General features: G+C 41.2%; 1 protein-coding gene across 3 annotated transcripts in view; it reads right to left on the reverse strand.

The window, feature by feature from the left end:
* The window catches only part of LOC106578561 (enhancer of polycomb homolog 1), a 65,977-nt gene that overhangs the window by 7,599 nt on the left and 36,367 nt on the right, over window positions 1-22,011 (reverse strand). For all 3 annotated transcript variants that reach the window (XM_014157547.3, XM_014157545.3, XM_014157546.3), the window contains 4 exons: window positions 21,854-21,943; window positions 21,402-21,550; window positions 15,638-16,068; window positions 1,312-1,502 (listed from right to left, as the gene is read on the reverse strand). In XM_014157547.3, coding sequence (XP_014013022.2) covers window positions 1,312-1,502; window positions 15,638-16,068; window positions 21,402-21,550; window positions 21,854-21,943 — 861 coding nt within the window. The remainder of the gene's footprint in view (window positions 1-1,311; window positions 1,503-15,637; window positions 16,069-21,401; window positions 21,551-21,853; window positions 21,944-22,011) is intronic.

The raw sequence follows: 22,011 nt of genomic DNA on the forward strand, positions 1-22,011 counted from the left end.
CTCAACATCAATGCCATAGTAAAACGCTGTTTTTGGATATAAATATGAACTTGATAGAACTAAAAATGCGTGCATTGTCTAACATAATGTCCTAGGAGTGTCATCTGATGGAGATTGTAAAAGGTTAGTGCATCATTTTAGCTGGTTTTATGGTTTTGGTGACCCTGTCTTTGACTTGACAAAACATTACACACAACTCTTGTAAATGTACTGTCCTAACATACTCTAAATTTATGCTGTCGCCGTAAAACCTTTTTGAAATCGTAAAACGTGGTTAGATTAAGGAGATGTTTATCTTTCAAAGGGCGTAAAATAGTTGTATGTTTGAAAAATTTGAATTTTGACATTTATTTGGATTCAAATTTGCCGCTCTTGAAATGCACCTGCTGTTGATGGAGTGCACCACGGGTGGCACGCTAGCGTCCCACCTAGCCCATAGAGGTTAACAGAAATTACTGTTAGAAATGAACAGTAAATTTAAGATACTACTGGTGATAGAGTATGTAAATGGGGAAATTATAGATTAACAAACAAAGGGCAAACAATTCACAGAATGAAGTTATGAAACAATGAATGTGCACGAAATGGCAGGAGCGCGCATTCTGGAGTGATGTGCCTTGTGCATCTTAGCTACACTCCCCTTCTTGGACCGTGGCATCCCCACAGCTTGCTCAATGGATTAGTCCACGGAGACAGGCCCGAATCAGACAGGCGTCTCATGTACCATGAAAAAAATATATATGCAGTACCAGTCAAAAGTTTGGACACATACTCATTCCAGGGTTTTTCTTAATGTTTTACTCTTTCCTACATTGTAGAATAATACTCAATTGAGATGGTTTGGGATGAGTTGGACCGCAGAGTGAAGGAAAAGCAGCCAACAAGTGCTCAGCATATGTGGGAACTCCTTCAAGACTTTTGGAAAAGCATTCCAGGTGAAGCAGGTTGAGAGAATGCCAAGGGTGCGCAAAGCTGTCATCAAGGCAAAGGGTGTCTATTTGAAGAATCTCAAATATCAAATATATTGTGATTTGTTTAACACTTTTGTGACTACATTATTCTATGTGTTATTTCATAGTTTGTCTTCACTATTATTCTACAATGTAGAAAATAGTAAAAATAAAGAAAAACCCTTGAATGAGTAGGTGTGTCCAAACATTTGACAGGTACTGTACTTGCGACTGCTTGACGAAGAAACGTAACGAAACAAACAAACCAACACAAATACACACAAAGCTGTTTTGGAAAAGATGATTTGGGTATAGTAGAGATGAGTGGCTGGTTTGTGTATAGCAGAGGAGTGCTACTGACCTGTGTGTTGGGTGGTGGTGCTGTGGATGTTGTAGTAGTAGAGGATGGGTCTGTGTTTGCCTGCTGCTGTGCCTGTTGCTGCTGTGCCTGTTGCTGCTGTGCCTGTTGCTGCTGTTGGATCTGCTCAAGCTGCTGTTTCTGCATCAGGGCCAGCTGCTCCTGGTGCTGTTGGTACTGCTCTGCTGTGAACGCTACAGAGGCAGGATAACAATGTTATACACACGAACGGGTTATACACAAACTGGTCACAGGAAAATGAGTCAGGGTTCATACACATTGACTGATGTCATGAAATTCCTTTTCCATGACCAACAATTGGCGGCATCTATGTATGTATAAAAAAAGCAAGCAATGTGGTATTGACACTGGGAGCTCTCAAATCACATGTACCATCTCCTGTCATTAACCCCCCCAAAGTAGAATACATCAAAGTAGAATACCTGTTAGGAAACTGTATAAAATACAATTGTATTTGTTGTCCGTAGCTTATGCCTGCCCATACCATAACCCCACCGCCACCATGGAGCACTCTGTTCACAATGTTGACGTCAGCAAACCGCTCACCCACACGACGCCATACACGTGGTCTGTGGTTGTGAGGCCGGTTGGACGTACTACTAAATCCTCTAAAGTTATGTTGGAGGCGACTTACGGTAGAGAAATTAACATTAAATTCTCTGGCAACAGCTCTGGTGGTCATTCCTGCAGTCAGCACGCCAATTGCACGCTTCCTCAAAACTTGAGACATCTGTAGCATTGTGTTGTGTGACAAAACTGCACATTTTAGTGGTCTTTTGTCCCCAGTACAATGTGCACCTGTGTAATGATCATGCCGTTTAATCAGCTTCTTGAAATGCCACAGCTGTCAGGTGGATGGATTATCTTGGCAAAGAAGAAATTCTCACCAACAGGGATGTAAACACATTTTTTGCACAACATGAGGTAAACTTTTGTAAACTTAGTGCGTATGGAAAATTACTAGCATCTTTTCTTTCAGCTCACGCAACATAGGACTAAGACTTTACATGTTGGGTTTATATTTTTGTTAAGTGTATATTGGTTGGTGCTACCGAATGTCATTTTTGGTGAGTTTGGACATATAAAAGTGAATGGTAGACATGCAAATTAACAGTACTGGCTCTGGAGCAGCATACAGTGGGGGAAAAAAGTATTTGATCCCTTCCTGATTTTGTACATTTGCCCACTGATAAAGAATGGATCAGTCTATAATTTTAATGGTAGGTTTATTTGAACAGTGAGAGACAGAATAACAACAAAAATATCCAGAAAACACGTCAAAAATGTTATAAATTGATTTGCATTTTAAATGAGGGAAATAAGTATTTGCCCCCTCTCAATCAGAAAGATTTCTGGCTCCCAGGTGTCTTTTATACAGGTAACGAGCTGAGATTAGGCGCACACTCTTAACCTGTTATGGATAGGGGGCAGTATTTTCACAGCCGGATAAAAAACGTACCCGATTTAATCTGATTATTACTCCTGCCCAGAAACTAGAATATGCATATAATTATTAGCTTTGGATAGAAAACACTCCAAAGTTTCTAAAACTGTTTGAATGGTGTCTGTGAGTATAACAGAACTCATTTGGCAGGCCAAAACCTGAGAAGATTCTGTACAGGAAGTACCCTGTCTGACCATTTCTTGGCCTTCTTTGCCATCTCTATCCATTACAGAGGATCTCTGCTGTGACGTGACACTTCCTACGGCTCCCATGGGCTCTCAGAAGGCGGCAAAAAGCTGAATCGTGGCTTTGCAGGCTCTGGTTGAAACAAAGTAGCGCGTTTGGGTAGTGGCTGGTTACAGTACTGTGAGACTCAGGCGCGTGCCCGCGTCGACAGAAAGCTTTGTTTTCTTTCCTCTGTTTACCTAAAACGCAGATTCCCGGTCGGAATATTATCTTTTTTACGAGAAAAATGGCATAAAAATTGATTTTAAACAGCGGTTGACATGCTTCGAAGTACGGTAATGGAATATTTAGAAATCTTTTGTCACGAATTGCGCCATGCTCGTTACCCTTATTTACACTTCGGATAGTGTCTAGAACGCACGAACAAAACACCGCTATTTGGATATAACGATGGATTATTTTGGACCAAACCAACATTTGTTATTGAAGTAGCAGTCCTGGGAGTGCATTCTGACGAAGACAACAAAGGTAATCAAACTTTTGTAATAGTAAATCGGAGTTTGGTCAGGGCTAAACTTGGTCGGTGTCTAAATGGCTAGCCGTGATGGCTGGGCTATCTACTGAGAATATTGCAAAATGTGCTTTCGCCGAAAAGCTATTTTAAAAATCGGACATATCGAGTGCATAGAGGAGTTCTGTATCTATAATTCTTAAAATAATTATGTTTTTTGTGAACGTTTATCGTGAGTAATTTAGTAAATTCACCGGGATGTTTGCGGGGGGTATGCTAGTTCTGAACGTCACATGCTAATGTAAAAAAGCTGGTTTTTGATATAAATATGAACTTGATTGAACAAAACATGCATGCATTGTATAACATAATGTCCTAGGGTTGTCATCTGATGAAGATCAAAGGTTAGTGCTGCATTTAGCTGTGGTTTTGTTTTTTGTGACATTATATGCTAGCTTGAAAAATGGGTGTCTGATTATTTCTGGCTGGGTACTCTGCTGACATAATGTAATGTTTTGCTTTCGCTGTAAAGCCTTTTTGAAATCGGACAGTGTAGTTAGATTAACGAGAGTCTTGTCTTTAACCTGTTAGGGCTAGGGGGCAGTATTGACACGGCTGGATAAAAAACATACCCGATTTAATCTGGTTACCACTCCTACCCAGTAACTAGAATATGCATATACTTATTACATATGGATAGAAAACACCCTAAAGTTTCTAAAACTGTTTGAATGGTGTCTGTGAGTATAACATAACTCAAATGGAAGGTCAAAACCTGAGAGATTCCTTTACAGGAAGTGGCCTGTCTGACCATTTCTTGAACTTCTTTTCCATCTCTATCTTTTACTAAGGATCTCTGCTCTAACGTGACACTTCCTACGTCGTCCATAGGCGCTCAGAGCCCGGGAAAAACCTGAATGTCGTCATCCCAGCCCCAGGCTGAAACACATTATCGCCTTTCTCAAGTGGCCGATCAAGGGACTCTGGGCTTAGGCGCGTGACCCGACCGCCCCCGCCTTTGTGATTTTTTCCTCTGTTTGCCGAAAAGGAGATTCCCTGTCGGAATATTATCGCTTTTCTACGAGAAAAATGGCGTAAAAATTGATTTTAAACAGCGGTTGACATGCTTCGAAGTACGGTAATGGAATATTTAGAAATTTTTTGTCACGAATTGCGCCATGCGCGCGACCCTTCTTTACCATTTCGGATAGTGTCTGGAACGCACGAACAAAACGCCGCTATTCGGATGGATTATTTTGGACCAAACCAACATTTGTTATTGAAGTAGCAGTCCTGGGAGTGCATTCTGACGAAGACAACAAAAGGTAATCAAACTTTTATAATAGTAAATATGATTATGGTGAGTGCTAAACTTGCCGGGTGTCTAAATAGCTAGCCCGTGATGCCTGGGCTATGTACTTAGAATATTGCAAAATGTGCTTTCACCAAAAAGCTATTTTAAAATCGGACATATCGAGTGCATAGAGGAGTTCTGTATCTATAATTCGTAAAATAATTGTTATGCTTTTTGTGAACGTTTATCGTGAGTAATTTAGTAAAATGTTAGCGAATTCCCCGGAAGTTTGCGGGGGGTATGCTAGTTCTGAACGTCACATGCTAATGTAAAAAGCTGTTTTTTGATATAAATATGAACTTGATTGAACAAAACATGCATGTATTGTATAACATAATGTCCTAGGGTTGTCATCTGATGAAGATCATCAAAGGTGAGTGCTGCATTTAGCTGTCTTCTGGGTTTTGGTGACATTATATGCTAGCTTGAAAAATGGGTGTCTGATTATTTCTGGCTTGGTACTCTGCTGACATAATCTAATGTTTTGCTTTCGTTGTAAAGCCTTTTTGAAATCGGACAGTGTGGTTAGATTAACGAGAGTCTTGTCTTTAAATAGCTGTAAAATAGTCATATGTTTGAGAAATTGAAGTAATAGGATTTTTAAGGTTTTGAAAATCGCGCCACAGGCTTCAAGTGGCTGTTACGTAGGTGGGACGAATTCGTCCCGCCTAGCCCAGAGAGGTTAATATAATACATAAATACTATCAATTTAGCCTCAAATAAATAATGAAACATGTTCAATTTGGTTTAAATAAAGCAAAAACAAAGTGTTGGAGAAGAAAGTAAAAGTGCAATATGTGCCATGTAAAAAAGCTAACGTTTAAATTCCTTGTTCAGAACATATGAAAGCTGGTGGTTCCTTTTAACATGAGTCTTCAATATTCCCAGGTAAGAAGTTTTAGGTTGTAGTTATTATAGGACTATTTCTCTCTATACCATTTGTATTTCATATACCTTTGACTATTGGATGTTCTTATAGGCACTTTAGTATTGCCAGTGTAACAGTATAGCTTCCGTCCCTCTCCTCGCGCTCCTACATTTTACATTTACATTTTAGTCATTTAGCAGACGCTCTTATCCAGAGCGACTTACAGTAGTGAATTCATACATTTTTTTCTTCTTCTACCTGGGCTCGAACCAGGAACACATCGACAACAGCCACCCTCGAAGCAGCGTTACCCATGTAGAGCAAGGGGAACAACTACTCCAAGTCTCAGAGTGAGTGATGTTTGAAATGCTATTAGCGCGCACCCGCTAACTAGCTAGCCATTTCACATCAGTTACACCAGCCTAATCTTGGGAGTTGATAGGCTTGAAGTCAAACAGCGCAATGCTTGAAGAATTGCGAAGAGCTGCTGGCAAAATGCACGAAGGTGCTGTTTGAATGAATGCTTACGAGCCTGCTGCTGCCTACCATCGCTCAGTCAGACTGCTCTATCAAATCATAGACTTAATAATAATATAATTACACACAGAAATACGAGCCTTTGGTCATTAATATTGTCGAATCCGGAAACTATCCTTTCGAAAACGAAACACGGAAGCGTTCCGTATTTTATCTAACGGGTGGCATCCCCAAGTCTAAATATTCCTGTTACATTGCATAACCTTCAATGTTAAGTCATAATTATGTACAATTCTGGCAAATTAATTACAGCCTTTGTTAGGAATAAATGGACTTCACACAGTCCGCAATGAGCCAGGTGGCCCAAACTGCAGAATGGTCATGCCCCAAACTGCTGACTGCTTGCACGGAACACTAGAGAAGTGACACAAATTCATGTTAACAGGCAATATTAACAAAATATTCAGGTTTAAAAATATATACTTCTGTATTGATTTTAATCTGACTTGCCTAGTTAAATAAAAGTGTAAAATATATATATATATATATATATATATATATATATATATATATATATAAAATAAAATAAAATAAAAAAAGATTGGCAAATCGGTGGCCAAAAATAACGATTGTTATGAAATCGGCCCTAATTAGTCGGCCATTCCGATTAATCGGTCGACCTCTAGTCCATTGAGTGCTAGTATAGAATTCTAGTGATGCTAGAAAGCTGATTTGGACAGGGAGTGCCACATTTGTAATGTTTTGATGAAAGGTTGTTATTGTGGATGCGTTTCAAGTATGATTGTACGCAAACTTTCTGTGCAAAGCTAACTTTCATCAAGGGCTTAGGTGATGTATAATTGGTTTCCTCTCTGTCAGTACTCGTTCTAAGCGTAACGGATGTGACCGTTACGGACGCATAACATGATCAATGACTCACTAGTCAGCAGCAAGGCATAACGCGATCATAATAGAATGGTCATGCCCTTCCTACAGCTTCAGAAGTGTGTTGATGTTAGTAAACAAGCTAGCGGGCAATCTGTGTGTGTGATCTATTTCGGGTGTACTCCCGTTCTCATATGAACTGCAATCATGCGTTCTGCTAACTGGACCATTGCCTGAGATCACATGGCATAATAAAAGGTCTTAAATTCATAAACATAATTAAAGTCTTAAAAATCCATAAGAAACTTTCACTGGTCATGCTGAGTTTGTTTACTTCCTTGAGTAACTACGGGTACCCCCCCCAGTGACAATATTTGTCTGTATCTGTGTAGTCTGCAGCTGTCAAGTCTCAGGTGATTTACGACCTGACAAGAAATGTCTGTGAAAGTGCAAACCCTGTGCCACTGGTAGATTATAATTCAATGAAACACTTGTTTTACCATTTCACATAAAAACGGAGTTCAAAGGAAAGACATAAAACAATGACCTATGTCAAGATATAGTAGAGATAAGGGACGAGTGAGGAATGAGCACAGCTATCTCAAATGAACAAAAGATTGAAATGAGTGTATCAATCCCTGAGTCTAGGGTTAGATGTATACACTGAGTCTACAAAACATTAACTGCTCTTTCCATGACATGCACTGACCAGGTGAAAGCCATGATTCCTTATTGATGTCACTTGCTAAATCCACTTCAAATCAGTGTCGATGAAGGGAAGGAGACAGGTTAAAGAAGGATTTTTAATCCCTGAGACAAATGATGGATTGTCTGCCATTCAGAGGGTGAATGGGCAAGACAAAAAATAAAAGTGCCTTTGAATGGGGTATGCTAGTAGATGTCAGATGCACCGGTTTGTGTCAAGAACTGCAATGTTGCTGGGTTTCACGCTCAACAGTTTCCTGTGTGTATCATGAATGATCCACCACCCAAAGGACATCCAGCCAACTTGACACAACTGAAGGATTGAGTCAGGATGGGCCAGTATTCCTGTGGAATGCTTTTGACACCTTGTAGAGTCCATATGGGGTACTACACTGCAGTTTGTGGGACTGGTAACAGATTAAGACTGACTCAGATGCTGTTCAAGAGAAATTACCACACAGGATTTGTGTACATCTTGCTAGCCAAGGAGGACAAGGCTTGGGTGGCTGCAGGTCAAGTTGTCCAGTCCATGTGTCCTTTTGTGGACAACAGGGGGAGGAGGTAACATTTCATAGAGCCTGATGTGCTGGCAGATTAAAGGGTGTGAGATATATTACGAGTTAATATTTATTTTTTGAGTTTTTGTAATGTTTATTCTGTTACTCAGTAGGTGATTAATAATAAACATTAATATTTTAAATAAAACAGTCATTAACCTCTATGGGCTAGGCGGGACGAATTCGTCCCACCTACGTAACAGCCACTTGCAGCCTGTGGCGCGATTTTCACAACCTTAAAAATCCTATTACTTCAAATTCTCAGCTATTTAAAGACAAGACTCTCGTTAATCTAACCACACTGTCCGATTTCAAAAAGGCTTTACAACGAAAGCAAAACATTAGATTATGTCAGCAGAGTACCAAGCCAGAAATAATCAGACACCCATTTTTCAAGCTAGCATATAATGTCACCAAAACCCAGAAGACAGCTAAATGCAGCACTCACCTTTGATGATCTTCATCAGATGACAACCCTAGGACATTATGTTATACAATACATGCATGTTTTGTTCAATCAAGTTCATATTTATATCAAAAACCAGCTTTTTACATTAGCATGTGACGTTCAGAACTAGCATACCCCCCGCAAACTTCCGGGGAATTCGCTAACATTTTACTAAATTACTCACGATAAACGTTCACAAAAAGCATAACAATTATTTTACGAATTATAGATACAGAACTCCTCTATGCACTCGATATGTCCGATTTTAAAATAGCTTTTTGGTGAAAGCACATTTTGCAATATTCTAAGTACATAGCCCAGGCATCACGGGCTAGCTATTTAGACACCCGGCAAGTTTAGCACTCACCAATATCAGCTTTACTATTATAAAAGTTTGATTACCTTTTGTTGTCTTCGTCAGAATGCACTCCCAGGACTGCTACTTCAATAACAAATGTTGGTTTGGTCCAAAATAATCCATCGTTATATCCGAATAGCGGCGTTTTGTTCGTGCGTCCCAGACACTATCTGAAATGGTAAATCAGGGTCGCGGGCATGGCGCAATTCGTGACAAAAAAAAATCTAAATATTCCATTACCGTACTTCGAAGCATGTCAACCGCTGTTTAAAATCCATTTTTATGCCATTTTTCCTCATAGAAAAGCGATAATATTCCGACCGGGAATGTCCATTTAGCTAAACTGAGGAAAGTAAACAAAGCTTTCGGTCGACGCGGGCACGCGCCTGAGTCTCACAGTACTGTAACCAGCCACTACCCAAACGCGCTACTTTGTTTCAGCCAGAGCCTGCAAAGCCACGATTCAGCTTTTTGCCGCCTTCTGAGACCCTATGGCAGCCGTAGGAAGTGTCACGGGACAGCTAAGATCCTCACTCTTCAATAAACAGAGACAAGAAGAACGACACCTTGTCAGACAGGCCACTTCCTGCCTGAAACCTTGTCAGGTTTTTGCCTGCCAAATGAGTTCTGTTATACTCACAGACACCATTCAAACAGTTTTAGAAACTTTAGGGTGTTTTCTATCCATGTGTAATAAGTATATGCATATTCTAGTTACTGGGTAGGAGTGGTAACCAGATTAAATCGGGTACGTTTTTTATCCAGCCGTGTCAATACTGCCCCCTATCCTAAACAGGTTAACGATCTAAAATGAAATGACTGAAACATTGTACATTTGAAATGGAGTGCAGTGTGATCATTTGCGATCTGTCTTTTGGGACCCTGTCACATCCATAACGCCGAATGTCACATCCATAACAACATTTACCTCTAGTGTTATTATGAATTGTTGAGGTATGTAGCATTCTAATTCGGAATGAAAACAGTTTCTCAAATAAAGAAATGTAAACTAATTTATGGTTGGTTAAGATGGGACCCACAAGTGCACTTTGAGAGCCTATGCAATAATTATTCAAGATACTGGTGATTTCTTGGTTATTTGAGGTACACTGCATTTTCAGATGACAACAAAAATATGATGAAGTTTGGTGAAGAAATCTTTAATATATAAAAACTTATTTTCCACAGTGTCACATCCATAATGGTCAATGTTCCTCTCTGACGTGTGTCTGTGTGTATGTATATATAACCATTTTTATATTTTCATCATTGTTTGTGTAGTCAATCCTTACTTTCAAAGTGGCTATTAATATTTTACCCTAAGACTGAGATTGACTTTTGCTGATGTGTCCATTGTCCCTAAAATGCCTGTCCATTTCCATCACATCCATAACGGAAGTTGTTGCTTTTGCGTTACTGTGGCATTATATAGAATTGTCTACACTTCCTCTTTAGGGTTCTACAAATATACACATTTTAATTTATAGTTGACAAGGAAATTCTGAGAGACATTCTGATTCCCATTTTGTGTGTAAATGTCATATCCATAACACTAAAATTGCCCTAAACCTAAGGTTACAGTGATGCACAAGGCTGTGCTGAACCCCTGTAAAGGTCTATGTTTGAGCTCACAGACAGAGGTTTACCTCAAAGCCCAAGTCAAGACATTCTCAATCCACATCCTACACTTAGCCAGCCGCTGTGGTTTGGGTCAATACATCTTTTCAGATTCCAGGTGTGGTTTGCGAATCATGTAACCTCTTATTGGGCCACTCTCTACACTGGGTCAAACCTTTGACTGAGCCCATAAAAATACCTCCTTCAGAAAGATCGCTTATCAGGAGACGAACTGGGCTTAGCTATGAACTAGCTCCTATGGTTATTCTTTTGATCTAAGCAAAAGAGGTGTGACAGCCAGAACATAGGCTACTCGTATACAATATACACTTAGTGACATCAAAAGTTGACTAAGTGAACATAAACACACACACCAGTGGTCACAGAAGCATGGCAAAATATACCTCCCCAAAATGGTACTGCAGTCCAACGTGTGACCTAGAAAACCGCAAGGGGGTATGAAAGAAACACACCGATATGGCTGTCCCTGACAACAACAAAAAATAAAATTGGTCAACCAAGAGTCATCTAAATTGGTCAACATTTTTAAACATGTATTTTTCAGTATGTTTGAATAAAATAAACTATTTGTAGGCTACTGAGCTTGCCTGATGCGCTAAGCAATGCAATTAAAAATGAAGACACAAATGAATTAAGAGGGAGGCAGAGATCAATATAGCAAAGTCAATAGGCTACGTTGAGGAACTATTGTCATTCTCATTCTCAATGGATGTAAAATCAGACTTGGTTTACTTGCTGTTTGAGGCAAAGAAAAAATTACTTTGAGAAGCTCCACAGTGATGGTGAGTTAAGACAATCAGAAATAGTATCAGATTCCCAAATGGGCACATTTATATACCTACATTTGCTCGCAGGCCAGGTAGCCTAGGCCTATTTCTATGTGTAATCAGGTGAGTGTCCTTACTCAAGATTGACAGGAGCGCTCCAAACCAATGAATTCATAAATTGACATGTAAATGGAATAAAATAAACCAAAACTTCACACCTGTAGGCTAGGTTGTGCACAATGTGTCCACTCCAACAATGACAACAGTAAGACTGCAATAATAATAATAATAATAATAATAAATTGAATGCATTAACAGAAATGTTCATAACCAACCAAGCATAGTAGATGAGTAATTATGGTAAATGTACTACTGGTGATTAGGGTGTGCCATCCCCGCAGCCTCTGCAATGGATTAGTCCACTGAGACAGGCGTCTCGTGTGCCATGCATTTTTATTTATTTATATTTGCCATCGTTCGCCAAAAAAAAATAAAAAATCTGCCGACCAACAACCAAACAATCGTCCAGTCGACTAAATGGGGTCAGCCCTACACACCACGGCTAGCTTTCTGACAAACATAATTCTAAAACGTAAATATTCCTATGAAGTACAGAGCTCACCAGCTTGTAGTCCTAAAATCGTAAATGAGTTAGCATTTTCTGCTTCTGGTTTGTTGGCCATAGCTATGGGAAAATGTATGGGGGTTTTGGGATCAACGCTGCAAATCATTTAGGAAATCTGTTCTTTTCCCACACACACAAAAAAAGACCTGATCCTGTCAATGTATGAAAATTATTTTCAAATAAAATCTATTTTTGGCCTTAGTTGTGGTAAATTTGCAGTTTACAAATTATTATAATTATGCTCCGGTCCCTGACCGCCCACTTCATCAATTAAATTACGCCCTAATCTATGGACTTCACATGACTGGGAATAGAGATATGCATCTGCTGGTCACAGATACCTGTGACCAACAGAGATAGGGGCTTGAATCAGAAAACCAGTCAGTATCTGGTGTGACCACCATTTATTTGCCTCAAGCAGCACGACATAACTCCTTCGTATAGAGTTGATCAGGCTGTTGATTGTGGCCCGTGGAACGTTGTCCCACTGGCTGGAACATGCCGTCGTACACGGCAATCCAGAGCATCCCAAACATGCTTAATAGGTGATCTGTCTGGTGAGTATGCAAGGCCATGGAAGATCTGGGACATATTCAGCTTACAGGAATTGTGTACAGATCCTTAACCTGTTGGGGCAAGGGGGCAGTATTTTCACGGCTGGATAAAAAAACGTACCCGATTTAATCTGGTTACTAATCCTACCCAGTAACTAGAATATGCATATACTTATTATATATGGATAGAAAACACCCTAAAGTTTCTAAAACTGTTTGAATGGTGTCTGTGAGTATAACAGAACTCATTTGGCAGGCAAAACCCTGAGACAGATTCTGACAGGAAGTGGATACCTGATGTGTTGAATTACCTTTAAGCCTATGCCATTGAAACACACAGGGGCTTATTAATGTTTTGGCACTTCCTATTGCTTCCACTAGATGTCACCAGCCTTTACAAAGTGTTTTGAGTCTTCTACTGTGAGATCTGACCGAACAAGAGCCTTGGAACGGTGATGGCCGATTAGACTCTGGAGCGCGAGGTCATGTTGGGTACCCTCGTTCCAATACGTTTTAAAAGAGAATGCATTCGTCCACCTTGAATATTATTCATGTTCTGGTTAAAAAAGGCACTAATGATTTATGCTATACAACGTTTGACATGTTTGAACGAACGTAAATATATTTTCCCCCCTCGTTCATGAAGTGAAGTCCGGCGGGCTTAGATCATGTGCTAACAACACATGTGGCATTGTGTTGTATCAGAAAACTGCACATTTTAGAGTGGCCTTTTATTGTCAACAGCACAAAGTGAACCTGTAAGATGATGATGTTTAATCAGCTTCTTGATATGCCACACCTCAGGTAGATGGATTATTTTATTTCAGCTCATGAGAACATGGTACCAACATTTTATGTTGCGTTTATATTTTCGATCAGTGTAGTTGCTAATATCAGTCAGTTAACAAGACCTTCATGAAGCCTTTAAATGATTGTTCTGACTAAATAAACGCTTATAAATGCACAAAAAGTGATGTTCTGTTGATTTCATAGAACAAAACGTATAACATGCAAACGTCATCGGATGTGGCGTGCGCGAGCGTTGCAAAATAGATTCACACATACATGTTATTCAATCATTTCACCCACACCACTCACGCATGTGAACATGCGCTAAAATAGAACTTTGAACTATTTGAAACGCTCCACAAGTCCCTTCCTTATTGGATATCAGGATGCTTGAAAGACAAACGAGAGAATAATAAAAGAACTAAAAACAAACTAAGGTTAACCTTTTTATCTGGGGATTAATTGTCAGAGAAGAGAAACACGTTTTGTATGACTCTGGGTCAAAATTCTACAAAGATCCATCTAAAACGACAATATGCATATCAGGTAAAATAACCAAGGTTCATCTCCCAGGACAAACTAGATATCAACAGCTAGCTAGCTAAATGTCCATGAATGTGTCCTGTGTTTTGACCTGCCACAAAATCTATATAATTTATTCACAGTTCAGTTTGGCATTTTAACCTGTGTGTCATGATCGCGTCTGGAGGGATAGACAAAATCAACATGAGCCGACGTAGTCAGCATGTAAGATCTCCGAAGCCTGTGTTTAACACAGACCTTACTTTCAGCGTTTATCTAAAAACCGCAGTACTTTCCCCATAGGCTTTGGCCAACGATGCCATGGCGGAGTTAGCCTCCACTATTGCTTACAAAAAGACACCATTAATATTGCTCTCCATATTCCAGTCTTCAAACACCACAGCATGAAGGATAGGACTTTCAAGGCTGAACTCGAACAAGCCAAGACTCTAGCTTGAGATACTGCTCATCATATAGGTAAGCCTGACAGTGTTTAGCATGCAGCAGACTCATCTCTACAGCCATTGGCCCTCTTCTGAATCTAATTATACGACACCATTTCTAATTGACTCCCCGAGCCGGGAGAACAGGAATTAATGTACTCTTATAAGGAAGCAGCGTATGAATGCAGAATGTTCATTTGCTTTACAGCCAGAAAAGGCGTCGCTTTTTGGAGGAGAAAAATACACCATTAAATACCTAATCAGGATCAGATACAGAATAGCTAAACAGTGAGCCTTTAAAAATGCACATTTATCTCTCCTTCGCACCCTCCCTCTCGCAGGCACACGCAGGCACATACACTAAACAATGGTAGCTCACAATTTCATGCATGGAGACATTTTCCAATTACACCCCTCCCCACATACCACACACCACACACACTCAAAGCCTGCTCAATTCTCTCATTCTGATTCACACTAAACCTTTATAGCTCTGCCAGAACAGAAAAACTGTATTTTCAAGAAATAATGCTCCTGTGACTAGGTCAAAACAAACACCTCCTCTCCTCTCCCTGCCAAACACTTATCTATTTATCCGCTTTCTAAAGAGAATACCTGTCCTCAAGAGCATCAACATAGTGCCCTAAAGCAAGGGGGTGGAATACTGCATCCCAAATGGCACCCTATTCCCTTTAGTGCACAACTTTTTTTTTTTAACCAGGGCCCTATGGGCCATGGGTCCATATCCACAAAGCATCTCAGAGTAGGATTGCTGATCTAGGCTCAGATCGCCCCTTTTAACTATTATTTAAAAGTCAAAACTTATCCTAGGGACAGCACTTCTACTTGTAGACGCTTTGTGGACATGGGCTAGGTCAAAACTTAAACAGTGCATTACAAAGGGAATAAGGTGCTATGTGGAACACAGAATAGCAGATATTCCTCCGCCACAGGGCTGGGGTACATTACATTCACATTCAGGACTCTGAGGCACAGCAAACTCTTAAACCAGTACTCAGAAACAGCACATACTATGCCTATATCTGCATTGTATAGTGCCCGTAAAGCAAAGTGGTGACAGAAACAAACACCCTTCAGTACTCTCAAGCAGGACTTGGCAGGTTACCCAATACCTGAATTCTAGCGATAAGCACAAAGCAGGAGGAGCACAACTCACCGGTGACGGGTGTAGCTCCTGGGCCAGTGCGGGGTAGGGCGTTAGCTCCACTCCCCAAGAGCCTACTCTGTCCCGAGGACGTACTCCGGGTAAATCCTCTAAATCCTCTGTAGCGTGAAATGTCACCTCCACCCAGGGGGTGATGGGATAGCGTCCGCGGCCTAAAGTGCCTCCAGCGGCCCGACTTAATGTTCAACAGAATCTCACTGAGGTCCACAGATTGTGACGAAGAGGAGGAAGAAGAGGGGTGGTGGTTGTTGGGAGCATTGGTTCGGTCCGAGGTATTGGTGTCTGAGGTACTGGCAGGCGCTGCGCTGCGGAGAGGAGAGCTTGTGGGAGGAGATGAGGCTTGAAGTGGTTCGGTCTCGGGGTCCGAGTCCAGGCTGTGGAAAACATTGTCCAGATCTGTGTGCGCTCTGTCCAGCAAAACCCTGAAACAGAACCAGAGAGACTCGTTACCATCACAGCAACGATAACACCCAGACTGAGTCCCATATGGCACCCTATTCCCTATATAGTGCACTGCTTTTGACCAGGACCCATAAGGCTCTGGTCAAAAATAGAGCAACCCTGGTCAAAAGTAGTACATTATATAGGGAACGCATGCCGTGGTCAAAAGTATATAAAGAGAACAGGGTTCCATTTGTGATGCATCCACAGACTCCTGTTTACACAACATGAGATAGTAAGTCGTGGATATATTTAGAGCAGAGGTCTTCACAGATCCACCTGTACCCAAATACCCGAGACCAGATCCGGGACCCAGAATTCTAAATGATGTCACAGGTAGGGCTGTGTCGGTCACGAAATTTAGTCAGAGGGTGATTTGACAAGCAAATAACTGTCGGTCCCACGGTAATTGACCAGTAATTAACAAACACATTTAGCATCTCCTGGTTTCCACACATGGTCTGCATCAGTGGTTTGTAGGCTTTTGGAACATCTACATAAAAAAAGTATAATAAATACATTAATATAACCTACACCTTCACAATAAATCCATGATTTATTTTAGACAAGTCTAAAGAAGCATGATATGAAGAAAATGTGGTCTATTTCAGAAGAACATAGAAAACTCAGTCCTTCAGTTAAGTCCTAATGTGGATACGCCAAATGGCTGTGGGCTAGACTAGTTCATTTAGCAAACAAGATTTGCTTAGAATTCTGTGGCAATATTTAATATTATTTTATAGTATGAAGGAAACAATTGAACAAAGCTTAATAAAATATAAATATATCCAAACGATTTGAGCGACTATTCCGTGTTGAGCGGTTAACAAAGAAATAGGTACTCGTATATGCTTAATTTAGTTATTAATGTAACTGTAGTTATTCTACAAACGTTGGGCCATAAGTTTGGATTTTTTATACATTGTAAGGCTACATGATGCTTTTGAAAAAGTCACTTGAAAGGCATGAGCTTTACTTAGGTTTTTGCGCAGGCTGTACACATTTCAGTAGTCTCTCATTCACAATTTGACAAGCACTTGATAATGCCTTGAATTTTAAGGTCGCATCCCGTGTGGCAGCAATGCACCCAAAAAAATAATAATCTATGCCTTTTGCGGCCCAGAGTGCTGCGCAATCCGAAGCGCCTCTCACTCACATGGCTCTCCATCACATGATCGTGTCTTTCTCACAGGCTACAAGAGAAGACAGACACGTCGGGGACGCAACTGCGCTCGTCCTTATCCAATTCTGAGGTGAATATTGAAGATATTGAAGAACTGTCCACATTTACTTTTTGGTCAGCAAACAAAATGAGTAGGCCTAACCAACAGCAAAAGCACTAGCCTTTGTCAATCTACTATCCCCCATAGTACAAAAGTTGACCTACTCTATTCTGTGCAATAAATAAATATTCCAAACATAGTCTGCGACAGTTGTGGGGTGCAATAGATCCCAAATTAATACAACCGCTAGCATCCCCAAAAACGTTCTTACGCAATGTGGCTGACGCAACAGATCAGAACGTTTAGCTTAAAATGTAGAATGTTAAAATCATTAGGCTATTTCTTCACAATGTAAGCGCAGCAATGCGCACATGGCAGTAGGCTATAAGCGCGAATATTCCATTAGCGGGAAAATACCATTATCAAATGTGACCGCAAATGCAATTATGCATGTAATGCTTTTATTATAAAAGGTGCATTTATGGTGAAAATGACCTTCCCCAAACTTTAAACTCAAACGCTGCTTACGTACAGTGCCTTGCAAAAGTATTCATCCCCTTGGCCTTTTTCCTATTTTGTTGCATTACAACCTGTAATTGAAATGGATTTTTATTTGTATTTCATGTCATAGACATACACAAAATAGTCCAGATTGGTGAAGAGAAACAAATTACTTCTTTAAAAAAATTATAAAAAATGAAAAACAGTGCGTGCTCTTTGCTATGAAGCCCCTAAATAAGATTTGGTGCAACCAATTACCTTCAGAAGTCACATAATTTGTTAAATGAAGTCCACCTGTGTGCAATCTAAGTGTCACATGACCTCAGTGTATTTACACCTGTTCTGAAGGGCCCCAGAGCCTGCAACATCACTAAGCAAGGGGCACCACCAAGCAAGCTGCACCATGAAGACCAAGGAGCTCTCCAAACAGGTTAGGGACAAAGTTGTGGAGAAGTACCGATCAGGGTTTGGTTATAAAAAAAAATATCCGAAACTTTGAACATTCCACAGAGCACCATTAAATCTATTATTTAAAAAATGGAAAGAATATGGCACCACAAAAAACCTGCCAAGAGAGGGCGGCCCACCAAAACTCACGGACAAGGCAAGGAGGGCATTAATCAGATAGGCAACTAAGAGACCAAAGATAACCCTGAAGGAGCTGCGAAGCTCCGCAGTGGAGAATCTGTCCATAGGACCACTTTAAGCTGTACACTCCACAGAGCTGGGCTTTACAGAAGAGTGGCCAGAAAAAAGCCATTGCTTAAAGTGTTCGCCAAAATGCAGATGGGACTCCCCAAACATATGGAAGAAGGCACTCTGGTCAGATGGGACTAAAATGGACCTTTTTGGCTATCAAGATAAACGCTATGTCTGGCGCACACCCAACACCTCTCATCACCCCGAGAACACCATCCCCACAGTGAAGCATGGTGGTGGCAGCATCATGCTGTGGGGATGTTTTTCATTGGCAGGGACTGGGAAACTGGTCAGAATTGAAGGAATGATGGATGGCGCTAAATACAGGGAAATTCTTGAGGGAAACCTGCTTCAGTCTTTCAGAGATTTGAGACCGGGACGGAGGTTACCTTCCAGCAGGACAATGATCCTAAGCATACTGCTAAAGCAACACTCGAGTGGTTTAAGAGGGAAACATTTAAATGTATTGGAATGGCCTAGTCAAAGCCCAGACCCAATCCAATTGAGAATCTGTGGTATGACTTAAAGATTGCTGAACATCAGCAGAACCCATCGAACTTCAAGGAGCTAGAGCAGTTTTGGCTTGAAGAATGGGCAACAATCCCAGTGGCTAGATGTGCCAAGCTTATAGAGACATACCCCAAGAGACTTGCAGCTGTAATTGCTGCAAAAGGTGACTCTACAAAGTATTGACGTTGAGGGAGTGAATAGTTAGTTATGACTCTTATTTCTTGCTTGTTTCACAATAAAAAATATTTTGCATCTTCAAAGTGGTAGGCATGTTGTGTAAATCAAATGATACAAACCCCCCAAAAATCCATTTTAATTCCAGGTTGTAAGGCAACCTGGCAAATAGGAAAAATGCCAAGGGGGTGAATACTTTCGCAAGCCAGTTAGGCTCTAATCCCCTTGTAAAGCAAATTAAATGTGCTTAATGATAAGAAGTTATTCGATCATTTTAGTTGTGATACAAACCTTATTAAAACACATAGGCCTAGGCTACATGCGGTGTGCGACTGAATTCAAAAAGTCGCGGGAAAAGGCAGTTTCTGGGTATCATTCACAAGTGATAATATATAATTCACAAGTGATAGGCTAATATTGTCACCCATCAGACTATTCTTGATTTAATCTTGTCTTTACATATACTAAATAATATATGTGTGAATTTTATTTAGAATGGACCATTATCATGCACCTGTCTCGAAACGGGGGCAGTGGGAAAAAAATACATGTCATCTATGCACCTAAAAAACGAATGGAGAACGCTTTCATGCCAGCCAGGTAGGCTATACTCCTGTTGTAAAGATAAACAATGTGCTTACTATTAGGAAAATTGAGAAATAAATATAGTAGAAGTAGGCCTAGCCTATAGAAAGCTGATGGGATCCTCTTTTTAGTAGTGGCCATCACTGTTTTCGCAGGCAATTGCATAGCCTATAGAGATGTTGAACAGCATGAGCTCTCATGAAGTGTTTGATTCCATTGTCATTGACATTTGCATTTATGGCAGAGTGATTAGAGGGACAGAGTGCTGAGCAGGCAGTTAGCAAGTTTGGTAGTCTACTAATGACCATCAGCAGCATCAGAGCTTGGAGAAGCCTAATTACCGTGACTAAACGGTCACGTGGAATTTGACTGCCTTCATGACTCGTAACCGCCGGTGTGGCGGTAATACGGTCACCGCAACAGCCCTAGTAACAGCTCTTGGTCAGATCTGATATGATTGTCACGGGTATGTGTAATTTTAACTGACTTGTCCGGAAAGGCCTGTACAGATCCGAACGCGACTGCTGCAGTAGAGAGAGTTATAAATTGTATAATTTATGCTCCTGATCTTGCTTTTCACGAGTGGCACGTGTAGCTTGTTGGCCAATCATAAGTCATCAAAGCGGCAATACAGGTTGACTGACATTGTTACAAAAAGCATGCGCACGCATCTGTGTGGCCGGACGGTGTGCATTATTATTCGTAATGGTCAAATAGCGAGCAACAATTACAAGAAGCTGGCATGAGGGAATCATTTCAGCTTGTTGTATTTTGTTAATGATACCTTGTTTTGACTGATGCCACATCTATGCTAATATGGCTCAAATTTACTAGCTAGCTAACTAACAACTGTACCAATGTTTTTGAGAGACAAGAAGTGCTAATTGTGCAAATGTATCTACGTTTTCAATGAACTATCTACTGTAGCGCGAGTCGGCTCGCTCACACACTGAGTAAACACACAGCACTGTCCCTGCTAGAGCGGTACCTCTCTCTACCTCGCGCTTTATCAGCTCTGTTTAATAAAGCAGCGTAAAAAAAATATATCATTTTCTGCTGTTTCCCTCAGATCGGACCGGGTCAGGATCCATCCAGGTCTCTACGTACCGGGTCTAGTTATTCTCGGGTCTGTTCGGAATTAATAAAACATTTTTTACGCATATTGGGTCCGGATGGGAAAGCCCCAGGTCCATTTCGGAACAGCCCAACTTTTTAGACCCATGAAGACCTCAAATTCAGAGCCCCGGGCAGGTGGTATAAGCATGATAAAATGTTGCAGCTGTAATTGCATGTCACACTATGAGAGTATTATAGTTCTAGCCTTCCTCAAAGACCTGATAGTTGTTTCCAATCTGTGTGCGCGTGTTGCAGTGAGTGTGTGTCAGAAACTGTCACCACATGCCAACTTAATCTCCTCAATGACATCCAGCACAGAAATAGGATCCCCTGTCAAATGAACAGCTACTACAACAGGCTAGTAGAGCCTCAAGGCGAGATTTGGGATGTGTCCCAAATGGCAACCTATTTCCTATTGACCAGAGCCCAAAAGTAGTGAGCTACATAGGGAATAGGGTGCCATTTGGGACACAGCCCTAGGCAGCAGTAAGGGCGTCTGAACTCACCTGCCCCCTCTGCCCGTGCGTCGCCTTGCCAACCCTACGCAGCGCCTGGGCACCGTCAGGGACGTGAGGCAGTAGCGGAAGCGAGGGTCGCCCAAACCGCCCCCAGAAGGGCTGACCCACGGCCAGTTACCACTCTGGTCCAGACGAGACTGAGGGAGGGAGAGAGGGACAGAGAGAGAGAGAGCGCGAGGGAGATGGCGAGATGGAATGGGGGAGAGAGAGCAATAGAGAGAAGAAAATAGAAAAGGGTGAAGAGAGAGGGGAGGGAGGAGAGAGAGAAGAGAGACAAAAGCGGGAAGGGTCCGTCAGTAAGGCGTTGATGTGGTCAGCAGAGCGTGGAAGAGAAAAAAGCGGTAGCCCTGGCTGGGTGCGTGTGGCTGGCCGAAAGAGCAGCGTATGGGCTATAAATAGAGCAGCGGAGTCACAAGAGCGCAGGCAGCTACTCTACTCACAGCGTAGTACTGACAGCCGGCCTTCCTCCGGAACGCAAAGCAGCCATCTGGGTCATTCTCCTCCTCTGCCTCCGAGGAACCTGAATAGATCTAAACAAACACGGGGGGGGGATGAGTTACGATAAGAGCCAGAGACAATAACAATGGGGCTGGCTACT

Source organism: Salmo salar, chromosome 19, assembly GCF_965601325.2.
Source record: "Salmo salar chromosome 19, fSalSal1, whole genome shotgun sequence".
NCBI lineage: Eukaryota > Metazoa > Chordata > Actinopteri > Salmoniformes > Salmonidae > Salmo > Salmo salar.